Genomic DNA, 26,266 nt, shown 5'->3' with positions numbered 1-26,266 from the left:
TGCCTGATGCTGCAGATGATCTTTTTACATAGGTATTCCATTGACTTTATGAGCTGGAATTGCTTTAGTAAGCTTATTTATAAAGGGCTGTTAGATCAGATGTGCAGCCAATTACTTCTGAACCTGGTTCATCTGAAATCCACAAGAGAGATGCTCCAGATCGAACAACTTAACAATTTTTCACTAACCCAGAAAGAAATCATTAAGGAAAGCTGTCTCAACTTTGCTGTACATTAGCACCTTGCTTGCACACTCCTGAAGGAATGGTTTACATCAGCACTTAGCAACTCATAGTTTTCTCAGTTAGGTCATTGGTATCAACAAGTAAGAGCAGAAAATAAATTCAAATAAACCTGGTAATTGAAACCTGCTAGTGTTTTTTATGATATAATACATACATTTAGGACATGACTAAAATTTGAAGTCCAACACAATGCTTTGGCTATTTAGAGTTTTCTAACAGTATATTTTATCATCTTCTTCACATATTTAGTTTTAGATACACAGAAAACAAGAACTGTGCTGCATTTATAGGAAAGATAGAATAGGCAGCTGCCTGGGTTCTACATCTGTTTCTACTCTGTGCTGTCTTGTAAAGTCCAGATGTGGGTTTCTTTTTCTTTCTTTCTTTTTTCTTTTTTTTTAATCAAAATATATTACTAGCCAACATTTTAGAAAAAAAAAAAACAAAACAACAGAACAAAACAAAACAAAAGAAGCTTGAAAGGCTGAACACTTCTGAGAAAGCCTCTTGTCAGAAATTTGGCAGTACCTTACTGTTGACCTCAGCGTTTCTGCCCTAGAGGTGATGCTGTTTATTAGCTATACAGCTAACAGGTTCATGTGTATTTGCAGACATGAGATAGGTGAGAAATAACCTAGCAGGAATCTTGTTGCCTCACCTACATAAGTTGTATTCCCTGTCTTTAGGGAAAGGGTTATTCCTCTCCCTTTTAATCATACTTAGAATATCCAGAAGCATGTAAAGTGGTCCAAGTTAAAGTGGCTACAGTACTTTTGTGGTCCATATTCTGTGACCATGAAAAACACAGCTTCATTGTTAGTCAGCATCCAAGATCTTGTGACAGTTTCATCTTCTTTAATCCTAGTACCCGTGTCACTATGACTGTGCGACAAGCTACCATTTTACTGACCTTCTGCTCTCAGTAAAAAAATGAGCCTCCAGTTTCAGGGGGTGGCATGGCAGTGTATTTCCACAACAATAACAAAGGTACACAGGAAGGGAAAAGGAAGGCAGAGATCTGCCTGTTCAAAACAAATAGTTTGATATTCAATTGTACATATTCCATAATCAATCCCAAACAAGCCACCATAATCTCTTCGCCTTGGGATTGCTCTCATAACAGAAGAATTTTGCCTTCCTTTGAAAAGACTTCAGTTACATTAGCAATCTGGGTCTCTCTCACTGATGGACTTCATCAAACTAGTAAGAGCATGATATTCTGAGATTTTTAGTGCTTTAACAGTTTTTTTTAATGAAGCAATTAATGACAAATGAAAGGAAAAATGAATTGTATAACTGCATTAAACCATGTATGTTCACAAAATCAGTATATTTGAAGACAAATTAGTTATTAATATTGACGTGTTGCTTTACAAATGTGAAAATGTATAAAAAGTTCAGGTTGATGTCACCCATTTAGCAGAACAATTCAAAATAACAAAACTTTCTAAGTTACAATTTCTTTTACTTCATCAACATGACTAACTTATCCAGAGCTACTGAAGATGAAACTACAAATCAAATCTTCCAGTTAATAGACTCCTCTGGTTCTGCCCTGAAGTAGGAGAAGAGACAGAATGATTTATCTTTTGCAAAATCTCTGTCCAAACTTCTATTCTTTCCTATCTCCATTTCAGTGACAGCTAAGATAATCTTCATCAAGATGATCTTTCATAAGAAAGCAGGGCATTCTCTGGCAAGATATCCCCTAGGAAGTGCTTTTTCCATTAGATTTCAGGTGTTTTGTTAAGAACCAGAGCAGAAGCTGAAACTGGGCTCTGACTAAATTAGCACAACATGTAGTTATGTGCACATAAGGAAAATAAATTGTTCTGAGTTTTTGTAAAAACTTCTTGAATCATGTTTTTAATTCTTGCCAGCAGTGCTAAGAGAGACCATGGAAGCACTTTTGATATTGAGTTTAAAAGCAGAGGAGAAGTTCTTTAAACTTTTACTTTTGCCATATATTATTTCAATTCTGTGAATGAATTTGTACTACTAAATTAAATATTCCAAAGACAGTTATTTAGCATACAGACCAGTTGCCAATGGACAGGACATGTCTATACTACCAAGCTATGTTACATCCAAAATTCTGTGCTAACATAAAAACTGTCTACCAAGATACTGATCCAAAAGCACTGACCTGAGACATTTCCAAAATACAGCGAAGAATTATTTTGGAATGCTAATGGGCTATAGCCAAAACTAAATTATGGACGTTTCTAATAGATTTAAGTGTACATGACTGAGTTCATGCGCCCAGTAACACCTTTGGGAAACATTTAATCTTCTCTTGTAGACATAAAATCAACTCTTACATACAAAATGTTGTTGCTTGTTTGTTTTTTTTGATGTGCAGCAAATATCTAACTTACCATCAGAGTCTGACATAGCTGGCTCTGAAGTTTGAGTTACCACGGAGACATCTTCTGGCCTTTCTGCCATATTTTCTCCTTGCAATCTAAATTGTGGAAAAACAGAACAAAAACATAGGCAAACTCCATAGATAAGATACATAAAAGTACTAATTCTGACTACATACTCCATACAGAACACTGTCCTAACTAAAAGAGTAGCTTTGCTGAAAAGTCAGCATCCATGGTCCAACCATATCATTCCAGAGCATATAATAACCAGAACTAGCCTTTAGGAAACAGTCAAATGAATTCTACATGGTTTAAATAAACTAATGGGATTGTACTGAGTCAAGGTATTGGTGGCAGGACGGCTGCCAGGATTGGCCTCAGTAAGAAGAGGACATGGGATGCCCATACTGGACACAGGCGTTTCCATCTGGCTCCAGTGCACACAGCTATGCTCAAAAGTCAACATGGCAGCGCTTCTGGAAAAATACATTTAAGAAAGAGGAGAGATGTAAGGCAGGTAGAAGAAAAGAGCGGAAATAGCAGAGGGAAAACCATAGTTAGAGAAGAAGGTGATTCAGGCACTGGGGCAGATACTGTGCTACAGCTAGGGGAGAGGACCACAGCATCCACTGAAAACCATGAAGACCATGTGAGTGCAGTGGAGCAGGTGAGTATTTCCTGAAAGAAACAAAGCCAATGGAGAACCACATTGGAGCAGCCCAGAGGAACTGTTATGGACTGACTGCTTGGGGGCGTGGGTGGAGAAATCTGGAATGAAGAAGTGAAGTTGAACCTGGGAAAAGGGGAGGAGAAGTGCGATCTAAATGCATCTTTTTGTTTCTCATAAGCCAAATCTATTTTAATTGGCAATAAATAAAATTAATTTTCCATAAGTAAGTCAGTTTTGCATGTGGCAGTAACTGGCAAGCAATCTCCCTGCCTTCACCTTGACCCACAAGCTTTTTCATCATAATTTCTCCCTCTGTCGTGCTGAGGGCAGTGAATGAACAAGTGGCTGAGTAGGAGTTTGGCCCTTAGCCAAAGGCAACCGACCAGAAGAAATACACTCATCAATATTTTCTCCTTCCTTGTTACTTTTCAAAGGAAATATCCAGTATTTAAGGCAAGTATTGTCTTCAGGCTTTCCTCCTGCATCAGCTGACTGCAATGGCTTGATAGTAATTTACAAAAATAGGTCTCGTAACTGCTGGTTTTTAATGAGACCCACTATCCTTCTTCAGGTTCCTATGCATCTTGAGCACAGATTTTGCTCTGAAGAGATGGTTTGTAGCAATACAGTTGTCATTTGCATAAAGGTTATTTTAATTTGAATTTATTCAGACATGAAAAAAATAAGAAAACACAATTTTGCAGAGCCCAGGAATTCTAAGAATGCACTGAAATAAGACCTTAAGGAAATAAATATATCCTGAAAGAAGTCTCTTTTACTCTGTATTCTCACTCTCTGCAGCAGCTTTACATGAATCTTTCAATTAACCTTTGAAACCAAGCAGAACCTCCATATTAGCCCTACCCAATTTTCACATTTTATGACTTTCACACCTATTTAATCCATCTTCGAAAAAATTATTCTTCCCCAATAATTACTTTTATTTCCTTTTATGACAGAAAGCTTAATATAAATTCATAACAACTCTGACCTGAGGAGGCAGTTCCACAGAACTCAAAACTTCTTGTGGCAACAAAAGAGTAAAACTTAGAAGATACCTAATTTTGAAAATTACTTCTACGAATCCTTTATAGCTCTATAGCCAGTCTGTATGCTCGTTACAAGTCCTTTGAAAATTTAGCTTGCATCACAAGTTTTTCAAAAGATAACAGTAAAACAGAAGCAAACTTCTGTTCATGCTACTATCGTAAAGACATTCAAACAAGGAGAAAACAAACTTCAAAGGTAATGGAAGAAAATCTCCAAACCAAACAATTTTCATTTGCTTTAAATTTGCCCTGTCCTCCTGTATTACATACACATACATGCATACTACAAGCATGTATTCAAGCTTATAAAGATGTACATGAAATCACAGAACCAGAAGTGATGAGGCATTCTCCTGTGCATTATTAAAAGAAAAATTACTCCAGCCTTCCCTGTTTATATTGCACTTATGCAAAAATACCTCTAATAGTAGGTAGGAGATTCTCATACCGCATCAGAATTTTCCAGATTTTGTAACCCATTTCCATCATGTGATTTCATAAATCCAAACCCAATGAAATTAGGCATGAACAATCTACATGATTCTCATTTTATTCATGAAATTATGTTAAATATTTAAGTAAACACTATGCCTCGTGGAAAACAAAAATCTTTTCAATGGATCTAGTAAAAAAAGCTATTTCATTATTTGCCTTTGTAGAAGGAAACAGCTGGGTGAACTAATGAGATTGATGGGTGGGTGAGTGGATGAATTAAATGTTTCATGTATCTAGGCCTCAGTTTCCCATAAAATTTTCAACTTATTTATGTGTTTCTTACATCCTTACATGGAGATTCTTATTTGAATAAATCCTCATATTACTCAAGCATTAGAAGAAGTCAAACTTTTCCAAAACAGCTTTGAAATTCTTGCTCGTTATTTTCAATATGTACTCTTTAAAACCAGCATCAACAACAACAGCAAAAGCAGTCTCCTAAAGATTACTGATTTATTAATACTTTATGCACTATTTTGTTTAATGGGAATCTCAGCTTAATACATAAGACTTTGCGAAACAACCTGCACAAAACTCAATTTTGACTAATATAAGATCCTGGATTTTTTTTTTTTTTTTAGCATCATCAGGACTTCCTGACAATTCTGCCTACCTGATAACACCTCAGAACACATTATTCTGTAACTCTCTATGATTACAAAGGTAGAAAAGAACTGACTCTGATCCCATCCTGCTGCCAGTGCAAGCAGATCCACCCTAGAGAACTCCAGATACTAGTTCCTCCATTTGTTCCTCCATTTGTTGCAAAACAAGTGAAAATTGAAATAAGGTAGATGAATGACCACAAATGCTTCTACCTGGATTTTTTTCAAGAGATTTCAAGGGATTGAGTGCACCCTCAGCAGGTTTGCAGATGACACCAAGTTGGCAGGAAGTGTCAACCTGCCTGGGGGATAGGATGGCCTTACAGAGGGACCTGGACAGGCTGGATTGCTGGGCTGAAGCCAATAGGATGAAGTTCAGTAAGACCAAGTGCCAGGTTCTGCACTTTCGCCACAATCCCAGGGAATGCTACAGGGTTGGGGCAGAGTGGCTGGAAGACTGCGTGGAAGAAATGGACCTGGAAGTGTCAGTCAATGCTTGGCTGAACATGAGCCAGCAATGTGCACAGGTGGCCAAGAAGGCCAATGGCATCCTGGGTTGTATATGAAATAGTGTTGCCACCAGGAGCAGGGAATTGATCATCCCACTGTACTCAGCACTGGTAAGGCTGCACTTTGAGTACTTTTGGGCCCCTCACTACAAGACAGACATCAAGGCCCTGGAGCATGTTCAGAGAGGGGTCTGGAGCACACGTCTTATGAGGAGTGGCTGAGGGAACTGCAATTGTTTAGTCTGGAGAAGAGGAGGCTCAGGGGAGACCCTATCACTCTCTACAGCTACCTGAAAGGAGACTGTGGAGAGCTGGGGGTCAGCCTCTTCTCCCTTGTAACCAGCAATAGGATGACAGTTCTCAAGTCATGCCAGGGGAGGTTCAGGTTGGATGTTAGGAAAAAATTTCTTCTCTAAAAGGGTGGTCAGGTGCAGGAACAGGGAAGTGATTGAGTCACCAACCTTGGAGGGGTTCAAGAAACACTTATACACTGCACTCATGGTTTAGTGGAGAAATATTGGTGGTAGGTGGATGGCTGGACTAGATGATCTTGGAGGTCTTTTCCAACCTTGGTGATTCTAAGATTCTACGATTCTAAGAGGACAGAATGTTCCTAGAAAATTATGCAGGGATTAAATAAGAAGCACGTTAAGTGTTTGTAACACGAATTTAGTGACAAAGACAATATCCATAAAGGTGGGCTAAGGATTCAGTACATAGCTGCATTTTTTGCTTGATAGATGTGTTTTGTTGAGGGGCTGTCTGGGGGAGTCCAGTTGGAAGAGAATGATCAAGTACTGCTAAGTCTCAGCCTTGTGATTGACCATTCAGAAAGAACCACCCTTAACACTCCAAGAAAGAATCTTGAGCTTTTCTAATGGCACATCTTAATAATAAAATGCCTCACTAATTAATGTTACTGCCCTTCAAAGCAACCTCCACATCTTCCCATCATAGTTTCAAAAGCACAGTAAAATCTCTATAGCAATGAGAACAGAAGTACTAAGAGATAATACAAAGCACATCTCAATCTTTCTTTTTAGCATTACTTAGCATCTGGAAATAAGTTGGCATTCATTCTGCAAGACCAGCTTTGCTTTCAGCTTGAACAGTCATCCAACACATCATTTGTTTTTAGATTGTACTGTTCGCCTGAATCTGAGCATAGTGTCAGATTCTTTCATATTTTTGCATAAAGCAAAGAGCATTCTGTCAATACTAAAGAAGGAATGATTAAGTATTGTGAGTGAATACACATTGTACAGTATTTTTAAGTCAGCAATAAAATTTTCATAGCAGCATTACATTCCCCACTAGACAACTTTGAAAAACTCAGATAACTTTCCATTAACTTACCATTAAGTTTTTTTGATAGAGTAGCTTTTAGCTTTGCCAAAAATATTACATTTGGAGCGATCCATATAATTTGAATTATAGCAATAAAGAAGCAGACACAGGAAAGAATCCCTGTATGAGGAAGCTGTGATCTCTGTAACATGTAAATCTTTTGAAATGATACCTACTTTTTCTAACACAGCTCACTGGGACATACTTCTTAGTGGTGCTGTATTCAAACTGATAATACTTAAGCACAATGTGCAGTGAAACTTGTCACTACTATCTGAAAGGTAGTCCTTCTAAGAACTTGTCATATTTGTCAAGAAAATAAACATCAACAGAATCCAAAGTCTGGATGAGCTTATTGCTCTTCCATACTGTAATTAGCTGTGTGGCATGTCATTTCAATTCTCCAGTTCTTTTATTTATTTACAGAATTAGGGGTCTTGCTTTCAAACCTCTCTGATACCCATCAATGTCCAACATACAGGACAGCTTCTTGACATTACGGTAATTGCTGCTTTAGAAAGATGTTAGATGATTACTTAGATTGATGACCTTGCTTAGAAGTTGAAAAGCAAGACAACACTATAAACAATTCATTATTTGCATCTAAAAATCACTGAATCACAAAATCTATTAGCATTCTAGAATGACAGATTACAATGGGTAAGTAATAAATAATGGGATTACTGAGAATGGAAGGAGAGAGTAATACTTTAAAAGCTATGACTTCTCCACCTGTGTCTCTCCTAAAGCAATGCTTTAGGATCTCATACAGCTGCACAATCACAATCAAACTACAACTTGTAGATAACACTAACAGAAAACATTTGAGGAAGTTGATTTTTTTTCCTCTATTACTTAAATATGGTATGCAGTTTCAAGTTTGAAATTTGTGCAGATACTTTTGCTTGAGTAAAACTGATTTTTCAGAGGTAAAAGAGTTGCTTTAAGAGCAGCAATGGGTATGTATACATTTGACTGTGTATATTTGACTGCACGTATAGATTAAGATGAATTCCTTTCTATGAATTCCTCTATTGTGCTGAATTGCAGTGCAGTATACACTATGACTATCCTCTGTATCAGCACTGCTGCCTTGTGATAGTCTCAAAATTAGCAGGAAATGAAATTATACTCCTTGTTATGGCAGGATAATACAACACAAAGATGCTCATCTTTGAACAACATTCATGCAGTATTAATAAATTTGCGAAAAAAAAAAAAAAATTACTGCCACAGCCCACATCAGAGAAATTCACAGAAATTTAAAAACACTCTTAATAGGCACTTTTTGACATCAGGATCTAGTGAAAAGAAATCAAGTATACTGAACACAAATAAATAGAAATGTTTCTGATAACTGACTATTAACTACTAATTAAAAGTATAGGCATTATAAATTGCCTTGTGTTAGATAATGGTAGAGGTTGTCCTCAGGAAATTTTTTTGTATCAAACAGAATACTGCAGAGAGGAAACTCGTCCTCAAAGGAGGGTGGTGGCTCACAAGACAGAAGGATTGGGATTCTATTAATACTATTCTGACAAACTGATGTGCCCATATTCCACAAACATGTTGGTTAAAAACTTCAACCATCCAATTCTGATCCTATTCCTTCCCCCCCCCCCCAAAAAAAAAAAAGAAGTAGAAAAAAATCAGAACACAAGGTTTTGCATTTTTTGGACAAGCTCTCCTTTAATCATCACACAAACACTAATACAGGCAGGAGTTCTAAATCATTCCGTATGTGCTGGCCTTCAGATTCTGATGAGTGATCATGGGACTTCTTTTTATTAAACTAATCTGCCCAAATTCTTATGTTCTCTGGAGAACAATAATTTTGAAGTTCCACTTGAGAAGGAACCCCAAAATCCTGTTAATTCCAGACAATACAAATGTTTCTGCCATCTTTTTCAGTAATAAAGAAATATTCCTTGAGGGGCTTCAGGACAGTGAAGTACACTCCCTGCGGAGGGAGTGAGAAATAACGTGACTGCGGGTTGCAGCTCCTGCCATTCTCCCTGTTAGCTAAATTTTGTTGAACCTGGATAATTTCTGTAAAAATATTTCAGTTTCTATGAATCATTATTTCCTAAAGAACATACATTTCATTGGAAAATTCCTTATATGCTTTGCTGAAGACTCAGCTGATTTCTTTTAGATAAACACAGTGAGAAGTAGAGGAAAGTTCAGAAAAAACAACAACCCTAAGTGTTTCAGCAAAAAGAATAACAAAGGTATTTTCACATTCACTCAAGATCAGTGCACATTTTAAAGCTACAGTCACAAAGAATAGCTTTCAGCTCTGAAAACCAGATGTAGTGTCATGTTTGCATTAGAATCTTAATGTAAAAGATTTTGAATTGTTGAATGACTTATTTTCATTAAATTGCTTCAAACAACTATGCTCTTGAGAGAAATCCTAATGCTTCACTGATTTAGTTTCTGTATGAAGTATTTATTAATTCAGTTCAAAAAAGTGTAATATGCATTTTTTAATATTAAAGAATAGCACAAACTTATTCACAGAAGAAACTTATGATGGCATTTCTTTGGCAACCAAAGGAAATCTCAGTCAAGATGAACACTTTTTTTCTCTCTTTCAAATCATCTGCTTCCTTTCTGTTATTTTAAACACCACATCTTCATCTGACATCTTTCTCCAATATCACTGTAATAGTGAATTATAATTTCCCTAAAGCAAATATATATTCATAACGTGAGGGATGTTATAGCAACGGCGGTCAGACAAGCAAAGTCTTGAAAGCCCCTACATGCTTTTAGGTTACACTGAATGTTTTCTTGCACCTTTCCCTAGCAACCTCAACACCACACCAGTAATAATACTCCAAGCGTTATAATCATTTGTCCTGACTTGCCTAATATGGTGAGCTTATTTCATTCTGTGTTCTCAAACATACCAATCCAAATTCTGATCTCATGTACCTTGACTTATTGCTTCCACTATATCCGTGCTTAGTTACTGGTGTAAAATCCAGAGCTTCTCCAGCATCTAAATATAATGCCAGGAATTTCTGACCTATTTCACTTGTTCTACTAATGTCTTTTACAAAAATAAAAATGTTAAAACTGAGCCAGCAAAATTCTTAGTGTATGCGCAGGTACAGATGAAAAAAATGTGAGTTCTCCATTATTATAGACTACGTCAGTTAAGGTAATGGAGAAAACATATTAAATAAAAGTACTCCTCTGATAGCTAAACTCTCCATCTGCTTTAGCTACATACTCTCACTTCCTAATGAAGATTAGGTTTTAAAATAAGTTAATACATATTTCAGTTTAACTGCAGAAGAAAAATGTTTTAGATCAATGGAGGCAAGCAACAGAGGACTGTGAACTCAGCAAGTAATGAATGGCTGGCACTTCCCAAGCTTTAAGTAACAATGGGAAAGCTCTGCAACATGGCACCTTGTTGTATTAAAAAATCAGTGTCATAGCTTCTGTTTTCACCATAGACCAAAATACAGGAGGCATCTGCATTGAAGAGAAATGAAGCATGAGGACTATTGGATTATCCAGCAGAACATTATACAGGCAGACATTTCCAAAGTTAAGCTCTAAGAATACATGAATAAATACAGATATCTACTGTATAACAAAAAAACATGTAAGAAATTAAAAGCAGCAACACATTATGCATGTTCTGATTGAAATTTGTAATTCTTATAAATGCAGTTTAAACCAGTGGTGGAAAGCTCACAGACTGCTGTTACTAATGCTGGCTGTACTTATATGAGATATACAGCATTCAGATTCTTTGAGTTAAACCCTGATCTAAAGTACAGTCCAGCATAAATTATTCAATTTTCATTGATAGTAGTGGCATCACTACCTTAATTTTGCACACAAGGACATTATTTCTTAGTGGTTGCAGACTGAAACAGCAAATGATTTGCAAATTCATAGAAGCCATAGTTTAAAAAAAAAAACAACAAACAGATTCCATTCCCTTTGTGCAAATTAAAAGCACTCTTTTTCCAGCTACTTTTCAAAGATTTTTGTGGAAAGTTGCCATATCACCAATACATAATTCACAGCCATAATGCTTTCAGCTGGTAAAACTAGAATATTCTCTTGCTGAGCAAATTTACATATTGACAGAGCCTGCAAAATAATCTTTTCTGTGTGTCGTTTGCCTTTTCACGATTCCTGAATGCAGGTCTTTGTGCATTTAAATAAGTACACTCTGCAGATATTTCTGAGAAGAACCGAAAGTGGAAATATATTTCCCAGAGTAAGGAATCCATAAAGAGACTGAATTATCTAATCCTTTTACAAGATGGGGAATTAAGCCATTCTTACGGCAATCTTTTATCTGCTGCTGGCTTCAAACCATTATCTCACAGGAGAAAAATTACAGTCTTTGTCAGTCTTTTCAGACTTAACACTCTTTCTTCCCCTGTGAAGCATTTTTTTTTTTTCCAGACTGGTGAAAGAGTTGTGTGTGTGTGTGTGTGTGCGTGTCTTCAAGAGCCACATTAAAGTGTTATCCAGAGACTCAAATTATGACCAAGAGGCTTCCTTGGCTCGTGAACTGCTGGTTTTCTCCCTGTATTACCATATCCAGAAGCAACTGCTACTGCTGATACACATCACAGTGTAGCACCAAACATGAAGGATCTAAAAACATCACAGTAAAGAATTAGTTTGCAAGGCACACATCAGAGAAGGCAAATAAGTGGGGAACGGCTTGGGCTTTTTAAGTTATTGGAAGGGGTCGAATGTGTTTTGTCAGTGAAGTTCTACAAATGAAGGACAGGATGAAACATGTCACGCTCCATTAAGACAGTATAATAATCTCCAGGACTAGACAAACAGTTAAATTAATTTCATTTTCAAATATGCTCCTATTGCTTACACTACTGCAAATCAAGATTACGACATTCAAAAGAACTAAAATGTCCTTTAAGTCTTCTCTCCTTAAGAGAGAATTTCTTAACAGTATATTTTTTTTAATGTTTACAGGATTATCCCCCATTATTTCAGTTCTTTCTTTTACAAGCAGCCTGAGATGTAGAAAAAAAGGTCAAAATAGCATGAGCTGAACAACAGTTCTTAGAAGAAATGCTTTAGTGACACATCATTCATTCATAGAATCTCATACAGTATTTTTCTTTCAGAACTAAAACCAGAAACTAATTCCTTGTTGTTAGTTGCAGTAGGGCTGTCTCTATGTGAACTCTGTGCACTACATGCCACATTTGCAAAAGCAGTTCTATCAGTGCACCAGGTATGTATGTACAAGATGCAATTCACCTGTACATTTTATGTATCTGCTGTACAAATTTCAAACTTGCAAACAGAAAAAGTCTTTCACCAGAGTTCTTCCCTTTTCCTACAGACAGGTTTTTTTAATATCAAAAACAAACCCACCCTTCATGTGCAACCTTTAAGGAAGCAAAATAAATCAAAAGCAGCTGATTAAGTCATCTCTGAGAATACTATATAGTGCACGCACACTGATATCCACTGTTCTTTTTAAAATGATATATCTTTCATCTGTAAATATTGGTTTCTTCACAGCTCACATAATTTTCAGTAACAGACAATACTGTAATTATCACAATATTTTGGAACATCAGATATGTCTGATATTATTGCTTGGTGGATTTACCCAGTGAGAAAAAAAGGATGAAAAAAACATCTGCTTCTATGGTACCAGTGCCTCAAACAGAAATCAATCTCCTCTCTTATATCATTCCTTTCATATAACACAGTTAAGATTTCAAAATAAACACACCTTGTCATTCTATTAAAACACATATTCAGTGAGAGCTTTCCATAAAATTAATTAAAGTTTGGGATTAAAAGTCATAATAGGTTGTGTATTGTAGAAGTCAGTCATAAATCCAGGAACTGAAAATCAATCATTTGAAATGACACAGATGCTCTCTGTTTTGCACACAGTTAGATGCTCAAATGGAGCACTAACCAGTGAAAGAGCAGGCAATGCTTGCACAAACAAGTGTGTTTCTCTGACAATCAAGCAAAGACTAACTCCCAAAATTTCATTTGTGGTTTTTGTCCCTAATAACCACTAGGACTAGTAAAAAACTTTTTCCTAGGTGTTTGGGTTTTTTTTAAACTTTTTTTTTTTTTTCTATTTCAGAGAAAGAACAAATAAGACACCAAAGTGGTTTGCCACTCCAAGAAAGATGAAATTGTTTATTTTGACTGTATTTAACACTGACATAATCAACAAAAGATAGAAAAGACTTTTGTAGGGTTTTCTGCCTGGGCAAATGGATCGCTCAGCCAAAAACACATCAACACCTTTTGACTAATTGTTTTGACTATTTTTTTCAGTGTAAGTTTTTTTCATTTTTTCACAGTTCTATCAATTTTTCTATCTTATAAGAAGTTGTAGCAAAAGCAAAAATATCTTCTTCGTAATTCTCCAGAGAATTTCTTCAGGAAATTTTATAAATTTATTCATTAAAATTTATAAAGCGCTATTATTTGCCACTTTTAAAGTGAAAAAGATGCAAATAAAACACTAGGACTGCCTAGAAGATCTAGGACAAGGTCTTTGAAGCTAGCACAAACAAATATGAGGAAAATTCAGCTCTTTCAAATGGGAGGCCAATGAAGTTACATTTACAAAAAAGAAAACAAAGAAAAACTAAGAACGAAAAATAGTAATGCAATGTATCTGCAATGTTCCACACTTCTTCCTCTATAGAACAGCCACTTAGAAACACAGACAGAAAGCTAACATGAAATATGAGTCAGGAAATAACTCAACAAATGTTTTGGTAATGTTTGAAGACAAATTTCTTCACATTCTGTATATGAAGTTCAGACTGAGAATCTTCCCCACAAAATGACATCTGAACCAATCATGTCAATTTGGAAATGTTTTTTTCCTTTGCAACTTTGAAGTCATTTCTTCTCAGATTTTAGAAATACTATCCCAGTACAAAGTTTCTACTGGAAAGACTGAGTGACTAAGCTGGCCTTACGACCGCAGCAGACATACAAAGCCTATTCCTTATGTATATACATGTATAAAACCACACATACACCTGCATCCATTCCCCAGTATTATGTCACAGTATAGAGAGCCAAACTAGGTTATAAGGAGATCTTAAGAAGTTATTATTTCTGCCACATTTGTACATTATTGACTAATTTTAAATATAAACCCTACGACAGGATATCTTCACATTTCCTACTTTTTTGCTTTATGACTTGACAGAAATTAGCTGTTACCTTTAAAAGTTTACAAACAAGTAAAACGCAAATCCAAGTGGGTTCCTCATAACATTTCTATGTAAAAGGCTGCACTCTAGACAATTCAAAGCATGTTTAAATGTACAACAAGACAAGTCAAACCCTTATAATTCACCATCGAGTATACAGCTAGCAAGGAATAAAGGGTTTTCAAAATGCAAAAATCAAATCAGTAAAAAGGAAAAACAGATTACAGAATGGAACCTAGTGGGAAACACAACAAAATATTCAAATGCAAGTCATTTGGGTGCACCTTCTGCTCTGAAAGAATACTCCCAGTGCATCTGCACAGACCCCTGGGGAACTGCCAAGAAAGCTATAAAGAAAAGAAGGAATCAAAATTGTAGGTCGGGTCTAAGGAGAAGATGAAAGGTTTGGATTTCCAAATAGATATTATAATATACCATGATGTTAAAAATTAGAATTCATTCCTCTCAAATCTCAACATTTAGTCACAGGATCCACTATTATTAGATTACTCTCCACAAAACATTACACTAGGATATTAAGGTCTAAGGAGAAAAAGGGGGATTTTTAGTCACATACAATTGTATAAGGAAGAAATTCTTACTTCCAGTGATCAAGTCTTATCTAATTCCATCACATCGTGGTTTTTGATAATACTGCAGTTGCAGGGATGACTGTAGCTTACTTAAACATAACTGTATTCAGGCAAAGTTTATCACCAAATTTTCCACCAAATATTTCTTAGTCACCTTATATCTCATTAGTATTGTTATAGCTCTGTAATACACAGAGAAAGTAGCTCCATACAAACTCTTACTTTTAAAACATCTACGATAGATGAACACCAGAGAATTTATGACTAAATAATTTATTTCAGCTATTTGCTAGAGAGATGTATAAAGGCTAACTCAGACAAGAGTTCTATTCTTCATCATTATTCTGCAACTTCTGTCAAATTTATAGAAATTAACGTCTGCAGCAGATTTGTTTTTCCTCTATCTGGTTCCTTCACTTCTTTCCTCCACACTGTCATGATCCTCATGAAAGTATGTCATGAAGCTATGTTTAACATCCAGCTCTACATTTCGGAGCACCCATGTGTGGTTCTTAAATTTTACACAGTACCATGCAGTTTATCTCAGCATATACCAAGTACACATGGAAGTTGTGGAGACCATACTGCAGAAAACCAAGTTTACGAAAATACAAAAATGCAGTTGGTTAAAGAAAAGTTGACTGGCTTTGGTGTATGAAGTAGCTAATTTGAAGATCAGTGGGAGAAAAAACCACATAAAGGAGTTAAGAGATAACCATGGTAAGCAGGGCAACAATAAATCAGTCACAGGCAAGGTAAACGAATGTGAGAGTTTTTGAATAATTTTTTCAAACTGATATTTCAGAGAGTATTCATAAATGGTAGCGTGCACAAAGCATCTCATGTATTCTACATTATCAACACAAGCTACCAAACTTGACCTTTAATGCACATCCCAATGGTGACGGTTAGAAAAGCTGTGATTACTTTTTTAATTTACAGATTCACTTTCCATATATTTGATTTCTCAAATATGTTAAAAGGCCTGAGGACACTGTGTTTGTGCTCCAACTAATCTTAAAGCAAATTATTAACTAAATATACTGCTTCTCAAACCTAAATTTGTATGCAATGAGTGCTCCTTCCCAACATTCTTGTTCAGAAGCCTTCAAGCTTGTGGCACAGTATGTTTTCTATAATCCCATTTCTTTTTTTAATCACATGCAACCCCTTTTTTTGTATTCTATTGATGTTAAGAAGAATGAATGCAGCCCTTGCGCTATTAAAAACAAAAAGCTTCTTACTTCCAGGAATGCACTGGCAAGACTCCACAAGAACAAGATTTAACTTTTGAGCATGGCAGTGGGCATACAAGGCTAATGGGTGGTCCTCCAAAAAAACACACCACAAAAAAACCCTTAAACGTCATTCAAATGGCCACAGTACATCAATATTATCTTATTATCTTGCAAAACTCTCAGTGCACACGTAACAAGATGTGAGAAAATGTGGAAGTACTGTTCAGTTTTACAATTTGTCACTTACACCTTTATTTAACACATATGAGTTTTGCTTATGTGTGAAGGTGCCTCATGACTCATCAGCTGAAAATGAAGCTCAATTTGTTTTGTTTGTACGTGAGAAAGAAATCACAAAATTCTTTTTACAGAATAGGTCAGTCCATTCAGTCCAACTAGTTGCACCCCTAGACAAAATGGAATTTTTATTGTAAACACTTCGCTCAAGTGATCTAAATCCAGGTTGGCTGTACTAAAATTGCTTTTGCTAATTTTCCTGCCAAAACTTCAAAAAGCAATTATTCTAAATACAGTTATTTTTGTAGCCCCTTTTTTGTGTATCTACAAATCTTGCTTTGTTCTACCTTGTGAATGATGTCACCCTTTTATTTAGATGACTTAATATGCTGCTTAACGTGTGATGTAGTTCAAGAGCAGCTATGGGAATAACATTGTCCTGTAGCTACTTTCTCCATTTGAAAACCCTCTTAAAGCTGTTATCCATCTGCATTTTACTCACCGTTTGTGAAACATCTATACAGAAAACAGCAAGCTCTCTGTTTCTTACAGCTACATTCCAGCCTACAAACCTATTTATACTGCAGGAGAATTAATGCCTACTTTTATTATTCTTTTTGTCAGAGGTTTCATTTTTTTTTTCCTCTTTCATTTTTTAAATCATAAGCTCTAAAATATAACATGGTGTGATAGCTTGAAAGGATTCCCCTCATCTCCTAGATGGGTGAAAAACACGTTTTATTAAAATTGCTGACCTAGGCTGTGACAACTCCATCTGTTTTTCTTGAAGATGCTCGGTGAAATTATCAGCATTCATGATAAGATGTCAGTTTCTAAAAAACTTGTTTAAAATATATATATATATATATATATATATATATATATATGTATTTCTACCTTTGTCCATTCTCAGTCTCAAGTCTTACAATTCTTGAAAAAGCTTCTACATTTTTTTCTAGGAGACTTAAAGCGACAGAGGAAGTTTTACCAAATGCAGTCTCAGCAGCATTCCAAGCGGTCTTCAAAACATAAAATATGTTTAATTTGCTTTGTAACAAATCAGATTTATAACTCTTTCTATAGGCACTCCCATTTGGCAGTCTTTCTGAAGACCTTTCTGTAACACTGTGTCAAACACTGCATCAGAAATCCATCTCAGAAGAGCCACAAAATGTTCAAGTGAAGCTTCTGTAGGATGTATCATAGGAGGTAACATGACTGTACAATGAAACAATGGTGGAACATTAAAAAAAATACAGTAATTTGACAGAGCTAGGATAGTGTATACATAAGAGTAAAATTAAACTTTTGTCTGAAAAAAAGTTGTTTTTTTTTTTTTTTTTGGTCTAAAAAAGTCATATTCCTCCTACTTGACAGCCAAAATACCTGCAGTAAACATGACTTGGTAATCTGTTCTGACAGGACTCATTAGCTACCGAATACCCACTGCCACTAATAGGTCCACTCATTTCAAATCAGTTTCTTAGACAAAAAAATGGATAAAATTAAGAAGACAGACGTGTTTAATTGTGGCTGAAAGTAAGGATAATAACAACTTATACTGACTACTTTTTCAGCTTTATTCAAATGTGCTTACAATGAAGGCCCAAAGTATTTATGTATAGCACGAGACTACTCAGAGAATACGAAAGAATGAAACTAAAATTTCTAAAACAAATAAATGCATTACAATACTGTATAATGACCTTAAAATAAATCCTCGGTTTTCACATAACAATGAAGATAAATGCCAACACTGAGGAACCTTCATAGAGATGATCCAAATGCTCAGACGTTGATTTTCTGATGTTATTTTCAGTGACTATATCGTTGAGTAACAGCAAAGAGAATTGCCCATGGAAAGAAACAGGAAAAAAAACATATAGCTTCTACTAAAAGTCATTTGGCAAATTCACTATGAAGAAACTGCAAGAACAGAGCTAACTGCAATGAGAACTCTGTCTTGAAGAACGGAAAGGTGTCCTCGAACTGAGTAAGAAAGAAGGAATGCTCCAAAAGAAACAATAGATTTCTTCATCATGAAGCTTCCCCACAACAGAATACACAGCAATTTTAAGCCTCGTGCTACTGATAAGATGGTCTATTTTTTAGTCTATCAGAAGTTTAAAGAAATTGTTGAACTGCAACCAGAAGAGCAAAAAGAACCAGTCAAGTAGGTATCATCCAGTTCCTCCCTGACATTAAACAGGGTAGAGTGTGTCATAAAGGCCTACAGGTGACAAAGTATTGCTTTGCATTCTCTGAGAGTGAAGTGAGAAAAGGGTAATTCATATTTCAGGCTGCAGCATCATGTAGTACAGTCAGCTAAAGGACAATATAACAATAGCCAAGGCTGCTAAGACTGGACCAAGATTTGAGTGGTATGCTCCCTGATGTGCAGAACTGAGAGGATATATTGCATCTTGGCACCTGCTGTTAGTAGCTATTTCAGGGAATTTAAAATTTAATTAAGCTTCATATTAATCCATACAAGACCTATATAGTTCTTATAAATTACAGACTTTTAAGTTCTAAGAGATCATGCAGAAAAATTAACATTTCCATTTCCTTGCCTTTCTACATGATAGTTCATGGACAACCAACGCAAGTTGAAAAAAGGTGTCATTCTCTCACGTAGCTAGTTGTTAGGAAACATTTTATAATACATGCAATTTTTTTCCAGTGAAGTTTGAGGCCCCACGACTGTGCTGAGGAGATGCTACTGTGCAGATACTCAGTATGCCTATAGCTATAGTCCCAGAGCATCAGAGAGCGTTTTGGAGCCCCTCTTCCTACATAAGTGCCTTTAAAAAAGTAGTAACTTACAAGCAAAACGGGGGAAAAAAAAGTAGAAACGTAGGGTGGCATATGGCCAAACTTTTGACTTAATTTCACCACAGGTTGCTTTTTATTTACAAGCGCCTAATCCCCTCTCAAACTACACAATGGAGCAGCCATTGGCAAAGCAGGCAGATAAAATTGGCATGCCTCTGTATTGTTCTTGCTAATCTGAACCATTAACAGAAGGGTGAGAAGGCTAGTTTTGTCATTTAAACAGGCTTAAATCCTCTCTCCAAATGAGCTTTTGTCTACACAGAAGAATGCATCTAAGAAATTTAAGGGGTTTCAGTTAGTGTTGCATTCCCAAGTTGACTTGGCTACAGGATCACCAAACTGTTTATTTGGCCCCCATACTGTAAATGCAAGAATTATTTCCAGCTGTCAAAATCAAAAGGGGTTCAACCCGATTAAATTATTTCTCAGAGGTGAAACAGGATGAGATTATAAAGTGCTAAGAAGCAGTTATTTGAAGTCCTGGACTGCACCTGTGCAACTAAATCTCCATTTATACAGGTGCTTTTCAAATTGGATTTGAACCTTTAAATTCCCTGATTCATCTCCTGAAAAACCACAGAAGCTCAAATAACTAATGAAATTCAGAGACAGAAAGGCTTAAAATAGTTTCAAGCTGTGAAGTAAGGCCTAAGACTAACTACACTCTTTGATTCATTGTTGACGCGACATATCAAGCATAAACGTTAAGTTGCACAACCCAGATGCCAGAGGTCATAGGGTAGCTAGTTGCTAATTTTTTTTTTTTTTTTTTTTTTTTTTTAATAAACGTAGCACAGGAGAGGTCATCACCTGGCCCAAACAAAGTGCAATACATATCCGAAAACTTGGGGAAAAGAATGTATTTGGTAGCATGGAGTGGTTTTCATTTTTACCTGGCACATCTTGCACAGATATTCAGTGTGACCTTTGCTTGAGGTTCAGCAGGATGAGCACTTCTACTTTGATTGAATTTGCTCCCAGAAGACATCAGACTTGTTACTCCTTCCATTCTTAGGTCATCAAGATCCTCTGCAACAAAACAGAAAAACTAGGTGAATAGAGTATTAATTTTTGTAACAATACTTTGTAATTCTGCTCATGCAAAATTTATTCAGGATCACTAAAAATTAGGAAAAAAATCACAGAGTTACTCCAATAATATTAAGGAAAAAAACACACTTGAGATGGTTTTTATTTTTATGTATCAGCATCTTGATACAAAGGGTTCCTTCAAAAATATTCAGTAGCATTTCCATTTCAGCCAGTGCCATCTATTCTTTCATCCTTATTTCTCCAGTTCATCTATAAAAACTAGCAAGCAAACACACTTGCCACTTGCTTTGTCAAGTGATGCTGACCAGTATCTCAATTTCATATAGGGCTCCATACCAAAGAGAAAATTCACTTTTTTTGAGTATATGGCCCTTCTTTGAGTATTGGTATAGGCTGGTATATGGTCCTCCTCTGAGATTTTGTTGCTGTTTTATTATTCAATACTTAGAAAAGAAACAGCATTGCTAAAACAAAAATGTTCCAAGTGAGCCCCAAATACTTGAAATAGATATGTATATCACACAAAACGGATCATTATGAGCACACTTACGCTCACCGCATCACTGTAATATATGAGCAACTAATTATCATGACTGGATTTTATACTACTGCAAAATCATTCCCACTTTGCAGGAAGAGAGCTGAGGCTCTTGGAAAACCATTTTTCCTAGATTACACTGGAATACTGTGGCCGAGTTAGAATGTAAACAAAGACTCCTGCTTAAAAGTCAGGACATCCCTAACATGACTTGTTTATTTTTTATAACATATAAAATAGACACATTATGTATACCTAGTCTATCCATAAAGCAAAACTTCAAGTTGTTTATAATTCCATTTGGTTCTAGCTGAAAAGTACACAAACAAAGCACTAACTAGCTGCTACTGAATGGGCACCAACCATTCCATGTTCTGACTGAAGCTTGTGGTTTGTGATATATAGAGCATGTTATCATCTAATTAAAATGTCTTTCAGATAATGTATGTACATACATTTTCATATACTTATATCTACAAAAGAAGTCAGACGTTAAAGGATCCAAGTGAAGCAGTAAGCACAAAAAGGCTGACTGTCGACTGTGCAATCAGACAGTAAAAGGTCACAGAGAATTCTAAAATCAGAAGCTATATGGGTTCAACTGGAATTTAAATTACACAAGTAGTTATTACAAAGTGGAGTACCAGTCAGATTGGCAGGATAATGCCATGTTAATCATACTCTTTTTGGGAGACATCCATTTTAATAAGCAAAATCCATCTATTGTGGTGAGAATAAAAGCACATGAAAACTAAAAGTAAATGAATTTCTTGCCACCAAAGTCCTGGAACTAGGTCTTCTTACCTGCAGAATTTTATTTCAGTGCTTAAGAATACCCTCCTTTCACCTTGTCTTAATGATATATATAGACAGTTTCAGTAATTGTCTCTTCAGTTTACACCATTTCCACAACTCTTCCTTTAAATGTTACCTGTAGTTAATATACAAACTAATTCAAAGGACTTGGAAGGATATATGATAAAGAGTTATAAAATCAATCACTCATGAGACATTTCAGAGAAGGCATTACGTATCTGGAACATACTATGTATTAAAATAAATGATGTTAAATTGTTTTAAAGAAGTGTGAAAAGTTCTATATTTTTTAATAGATGTAAACCACGGGATGGATTACAGTTTAAATGAAACTGAAGCATATGCCTTATTTTTTCCCCCAGAACAGATGTGATTTCATAAAATGTGGGTTTTCAGCTGTTCCCTGCTTGATTAATAACTAACAACGTTTCAGTGAAGTAGTGACGTAGGCTGACCTCTATTATACCTTTTTACATTTGACTCTGTATGTTAAAAACATGCATGTTCCCCGTTTTTGGTCAACTCTTCTCTCAAGAGAAAAGCAAGTGAATTTTTGAATGTGCAAGAAACTTGGATTTCAGATGTACCTATATCTGTCATTAGCAGACAAGTTGGCAGAACATTACGTGCCGGTAATAAATCAATCTTAGCAAAAAAAGATTCATTTGAGAAGTCAATTCAGTTACAGAGCTGGGAACACTAAATCTTTTCCATTGTATTCTTTACTAGACCAACTAGTGATGATAGAGTTGACCAGTTCAGTGATTTTATTGAGGAGCAATGAGATAATTCACTGAGAAAGAGAGAAAAAAAGCTAAGTTGATGACCACGTCTGTGACAGAGGACAGGAATACTGTTAAACCTCTCAAATCTTTAGAAAATTGGTACCTATATTTTTACAGTGATAGGCCAGAAGTTCAAGTAAATGAAAGACAGAACAAGATAAAGATAGAATCACACTTGTGCTAATAAAAATGTGTTGTTTTAATGCATGATGGTGCACTGTATTTCTTCCATTTACTGTTATTCCTATGTATACTCATCCTATAAAAATTTTAATTAAGGATGTCCCTATGTGGTTAAAAAAAACCCAGCAAACCAACAACCAAAAAAGCACCTACACAGCTTCACGTATCGCCACAACAATACAAAAAAAAATACTTGAAAGTGAGATAAGAATCACAAGTGTAATGAAGCACATCAACAGATGTTTCCCATATTATTAATAATGCTGCACAAAGCTAAATTCTTTGTGAATTTTTAAAGACAAGTTTCATAACTAAAAAGGTATCTATTTCAGCTAAAAAAGAACATATCCTAGTAATCAGTTGACTGTTTTTGAAGAGGATGTTGTTTACAATTATTTATGTCCTGTTAAGAAGAGGAGGAGGAACTGGGGACAGAGAAAGGGGCACTGATATTCTAGACTATCAAATATTCTAGAATAATATTCTTGAATCTGTGCAAGATTGTTTAATGTCTCGGGATGAGGTGGTGTGAAAATATTTTGCTTCTGAAAGGATTCTGAAAGACTCTCACACACAGAGCCAGAGCTGCTCTTATGAAAGACTTCTCCTAAATACGTGAAAGTTCACTTCCAAAGGAGGTTCACATAGTCAGGATCTGTTCTACATTTTTTGATATGATATTATCATTTTTTGCCTCTTCTCTCCATTGCAAAGTGTAATGTCCCACCTTCTTGAATTAGTATTCAAGAAGGTGCAAAGCTGGAAAAAGTCTAGGTTCGTCTTTACAGAGATTACGATTGCTCAGAGTTTTTCTGTTCATTCTAATGCTAAGAAAGCCAATAAATATTTTCATGTGGGAGTAAACATAATGAATCTTAATTTATGTTTTTGCAGGTCCCCAGTCAATTCTGATGCACCATTAAAATAACAGCTCTCTCTCTGAAGCTGTGAATTTCTGAAGGCAGTGTTATTCCATCAGGACAGATATTGATGTATTGCCTGTAGATAGCATTGATTTGTCATGGACTGTTGACTAAGCACAGACCCAATATGCTCTGGTACTCTCATAAAAAAGTTAAGTAAAATAAAAAGCCTACTACTTATAGAAGTTCTGCTTATATTCTAGGCTTTTCTGCTGCTCTGTATGTCATAGTTGTATGTTTCTTATTATGCTAACCACTCATCCCTCCTTTAGGTAACTTTTCTTACCAACATCAACAGAGCACCCCAAAATCCTACCTGAATTCCAAATGAATTACTGGAACATTCAGGATTTAAGCTTCAAGACAGAAAGGAACCATTAATCTATAAGGCCTTATACTCCACTCCTGAAACTTAATCATTTACTTCAACCAAAGCAAAACTGGAGTTATCTTTCACAATACACTAGATACAGGACATTTCACTTCTTTTTCTCTTATTTTTCTATGACTTTGAGGTTATGAAGCTGACAACACAGTTTATTCTAGTATGTTTTTTCCGTTAACACCTTCAAAATATCAAATTTTCACCCAATACAGACCTCTGGCATTGACCGTTGATGCAAAGATTGTCTTAAGTTGATTCATCAAGAGACTTTCACTCCTACAAGCCATTTTAGATTCCTGAGACCAATGTTCTGAAGATAACATACTCTGTAAGCATCTAAAGATGACAATAAATTTTCCTGGTGTTTGTGCTTTCACTGTCAGATGCATATTAAAAAAAAAGTTGAAGCCTGATTTCGCACATCCCTGAACTTGTATCTCCACCTCTACGTGTATTATTTCCAGTTCAGTAGAATTCTACCCCACAGTCAAAAAAACAATCAAAATCAACCTGGGGCTGTAGTAACAAGTAGCACTTTTGCATACACTTAGAAAATGGATTTGCAATTAAAGTTCTGTTTTAATCAGCAAGAAATCTTTCTTCAATTTCTCCATATTTCTATTTTAGAATTAACAAAGAAGGTAGCCTTTTCCAATTAAGTTGTTCTATTTTCATCAGAGCACACTTCACTATGTTAGACAACTGCACAAAGAACTGGCCTGCTGACTCCATCTCCTGCTTATTCTCCCTTTATCCACAGGGAAGAGAATTTGTTTACCACAGAAAACTGCTGGCAGGCCAGATTGAAGCAATACTGTTGGAGGGGATGAGAAGATCTTTAGAATCAGGAGTCCAGACTTCAGCCCCTCAAGCAATATCAGGTAAATGAACTTGAGAGAGCAAATCTCCTGTCTCCCAATGGCCCAAACCACTGATTGGGTTGCAACATTATAGTCTCACTTGATTTAAATGACAAAGTCCATAACCACAGTTGAAAAGAACTGGCTTGTTGCTCACTTACACCCTACTGAGCATCCAAGGCAAAACAATGTAGGAGCACAAATAACAGCTGCAAATAGCCAACTCCTACTTAAGTAACACTGACTACACAGACATGGTTGCTCCACACCAATAGTGATCTGCAATGTGCTGTCATCTAGGTAGTTTCATTCACTGCTTTGTTTTTACAATAAAAGGAATCTAGTATTAGAATATCTTCATTATTTTGATGTTTCCAATAAAAGAAAAAATAGAATATTTCACTTATGCCATATTCACATATTTCACATAATGCATTACTGCAACTGTAATATCTATTGTACAATAGTACTTTTGCTATAATAACAATGTACAAAGCTATAATTCACAATGAGAAAATCCACAAAATAACCAGAAATTCTGAAAGACAGAAGGCATCAAAAAGAAAGTTTTTCAGCGTTAGTCCTCAGCAAACAAACTTTCCTTTTTTGCACTTCAGCTTAAAGTAAAACAACTTTTTATTTGAAAGGAAATTTTGATCAATATCTCTAATCAGTTCCATTTCTGGCACAATTTACATTTACACTATACTTATACTATATATATATATATATTACTATCCTATAACTTATATTTACACTATATTTACTTGAATATGCAATTTAGACCTCATCTGCATTCTTAAAGAAAACCAAAGTTTTTCCACAGGAACAGAACATTTAAATCAGTGAGTATTTTTAAAATCTACTTAAAATATCAGGACTTAAAAAAGAAGTGCTTATTTAAAAGGTCCCATTTTGTTTTTAATTTGTTTGTTTCTTTATTTCCTAGCGAAGAGTAGCCAGCTGTAATATTTTTCTAGCATGTTTGGTTAATGTACTACAGATGTTCCTTAAAATATTGCCAAAATATTGAATTTCACATGACACTGTCATTCACATGTTCCTTCATTAAATCTATTTTGAATGAAATTGGTAATTTGGATGTCCGTATGAATGTTTACAAAAATGATGTAAGATAAATAATAATTAATTCAACAGTACAGCTCACTAAAGCTAAAGCATCTACAGTGATTTTCCAGCTAGAGAAGATGTTAAAGAACAACTTAATTTTGTATGAATCAATTTTCAAAGTAAGGGATAAATTCACATCTATTTGCATCCATTTAGTTTATTCTACCAGCTCCTTGGCAGC

At 35.6% G+C, this 26,266-nt stretch overlaps 1 protein-coding gene across 5 annotated transcripts in view; it reads right to left on the bottom strand.

Moving 5' to 3' along the window:
• Positions 1–26,266, bottom strand: part of C3H8orf34 (chromosome 3 C8orf34 homolog) — a 193,070-nt gene that overhangs the window by 67,573 nt on the left and 99,231 nt on the right. For all 5 annotated transcript variants that reach the window (XM_031604863.2, XM_090137683.1, XM_090137681.1 and 2 more), the window contains 2 exons: positions 20,305–20,440; positions 2,623–2,708 (listed from right to left, as the gene is read on the bottom strand). In XM_031604863.2, the coding sequence (XP_031460723.2) occupies positions 2,623–2,708; positions 20,305–20,440 (222 nt within the window). The remainder of the gene's footprint in view (positions 1–2,622; positions 2,709–20,304; positions 20,441–26,266) is intronic.

The sequence above is a fragment of the Phasianus colchicus genome, chromosome 3 (assembly GCF_987193195.1).
Source record: "Phasianus colchicus chromosome 3, bPhaCol1.hap1.1, whole genome shotgun sequence".
In the NCBI taxonomy this organism is placed as follows: Eukaryota; Metazoa; Chordata; class Aves; order Galliformes; family Phasianidae; genus Phasianus; species Phasianus colchicus.
Note: the sequence above shows the minus strand (reverse complement) of the source record. Positions and strands in the feature narration are given on the sequence as shown.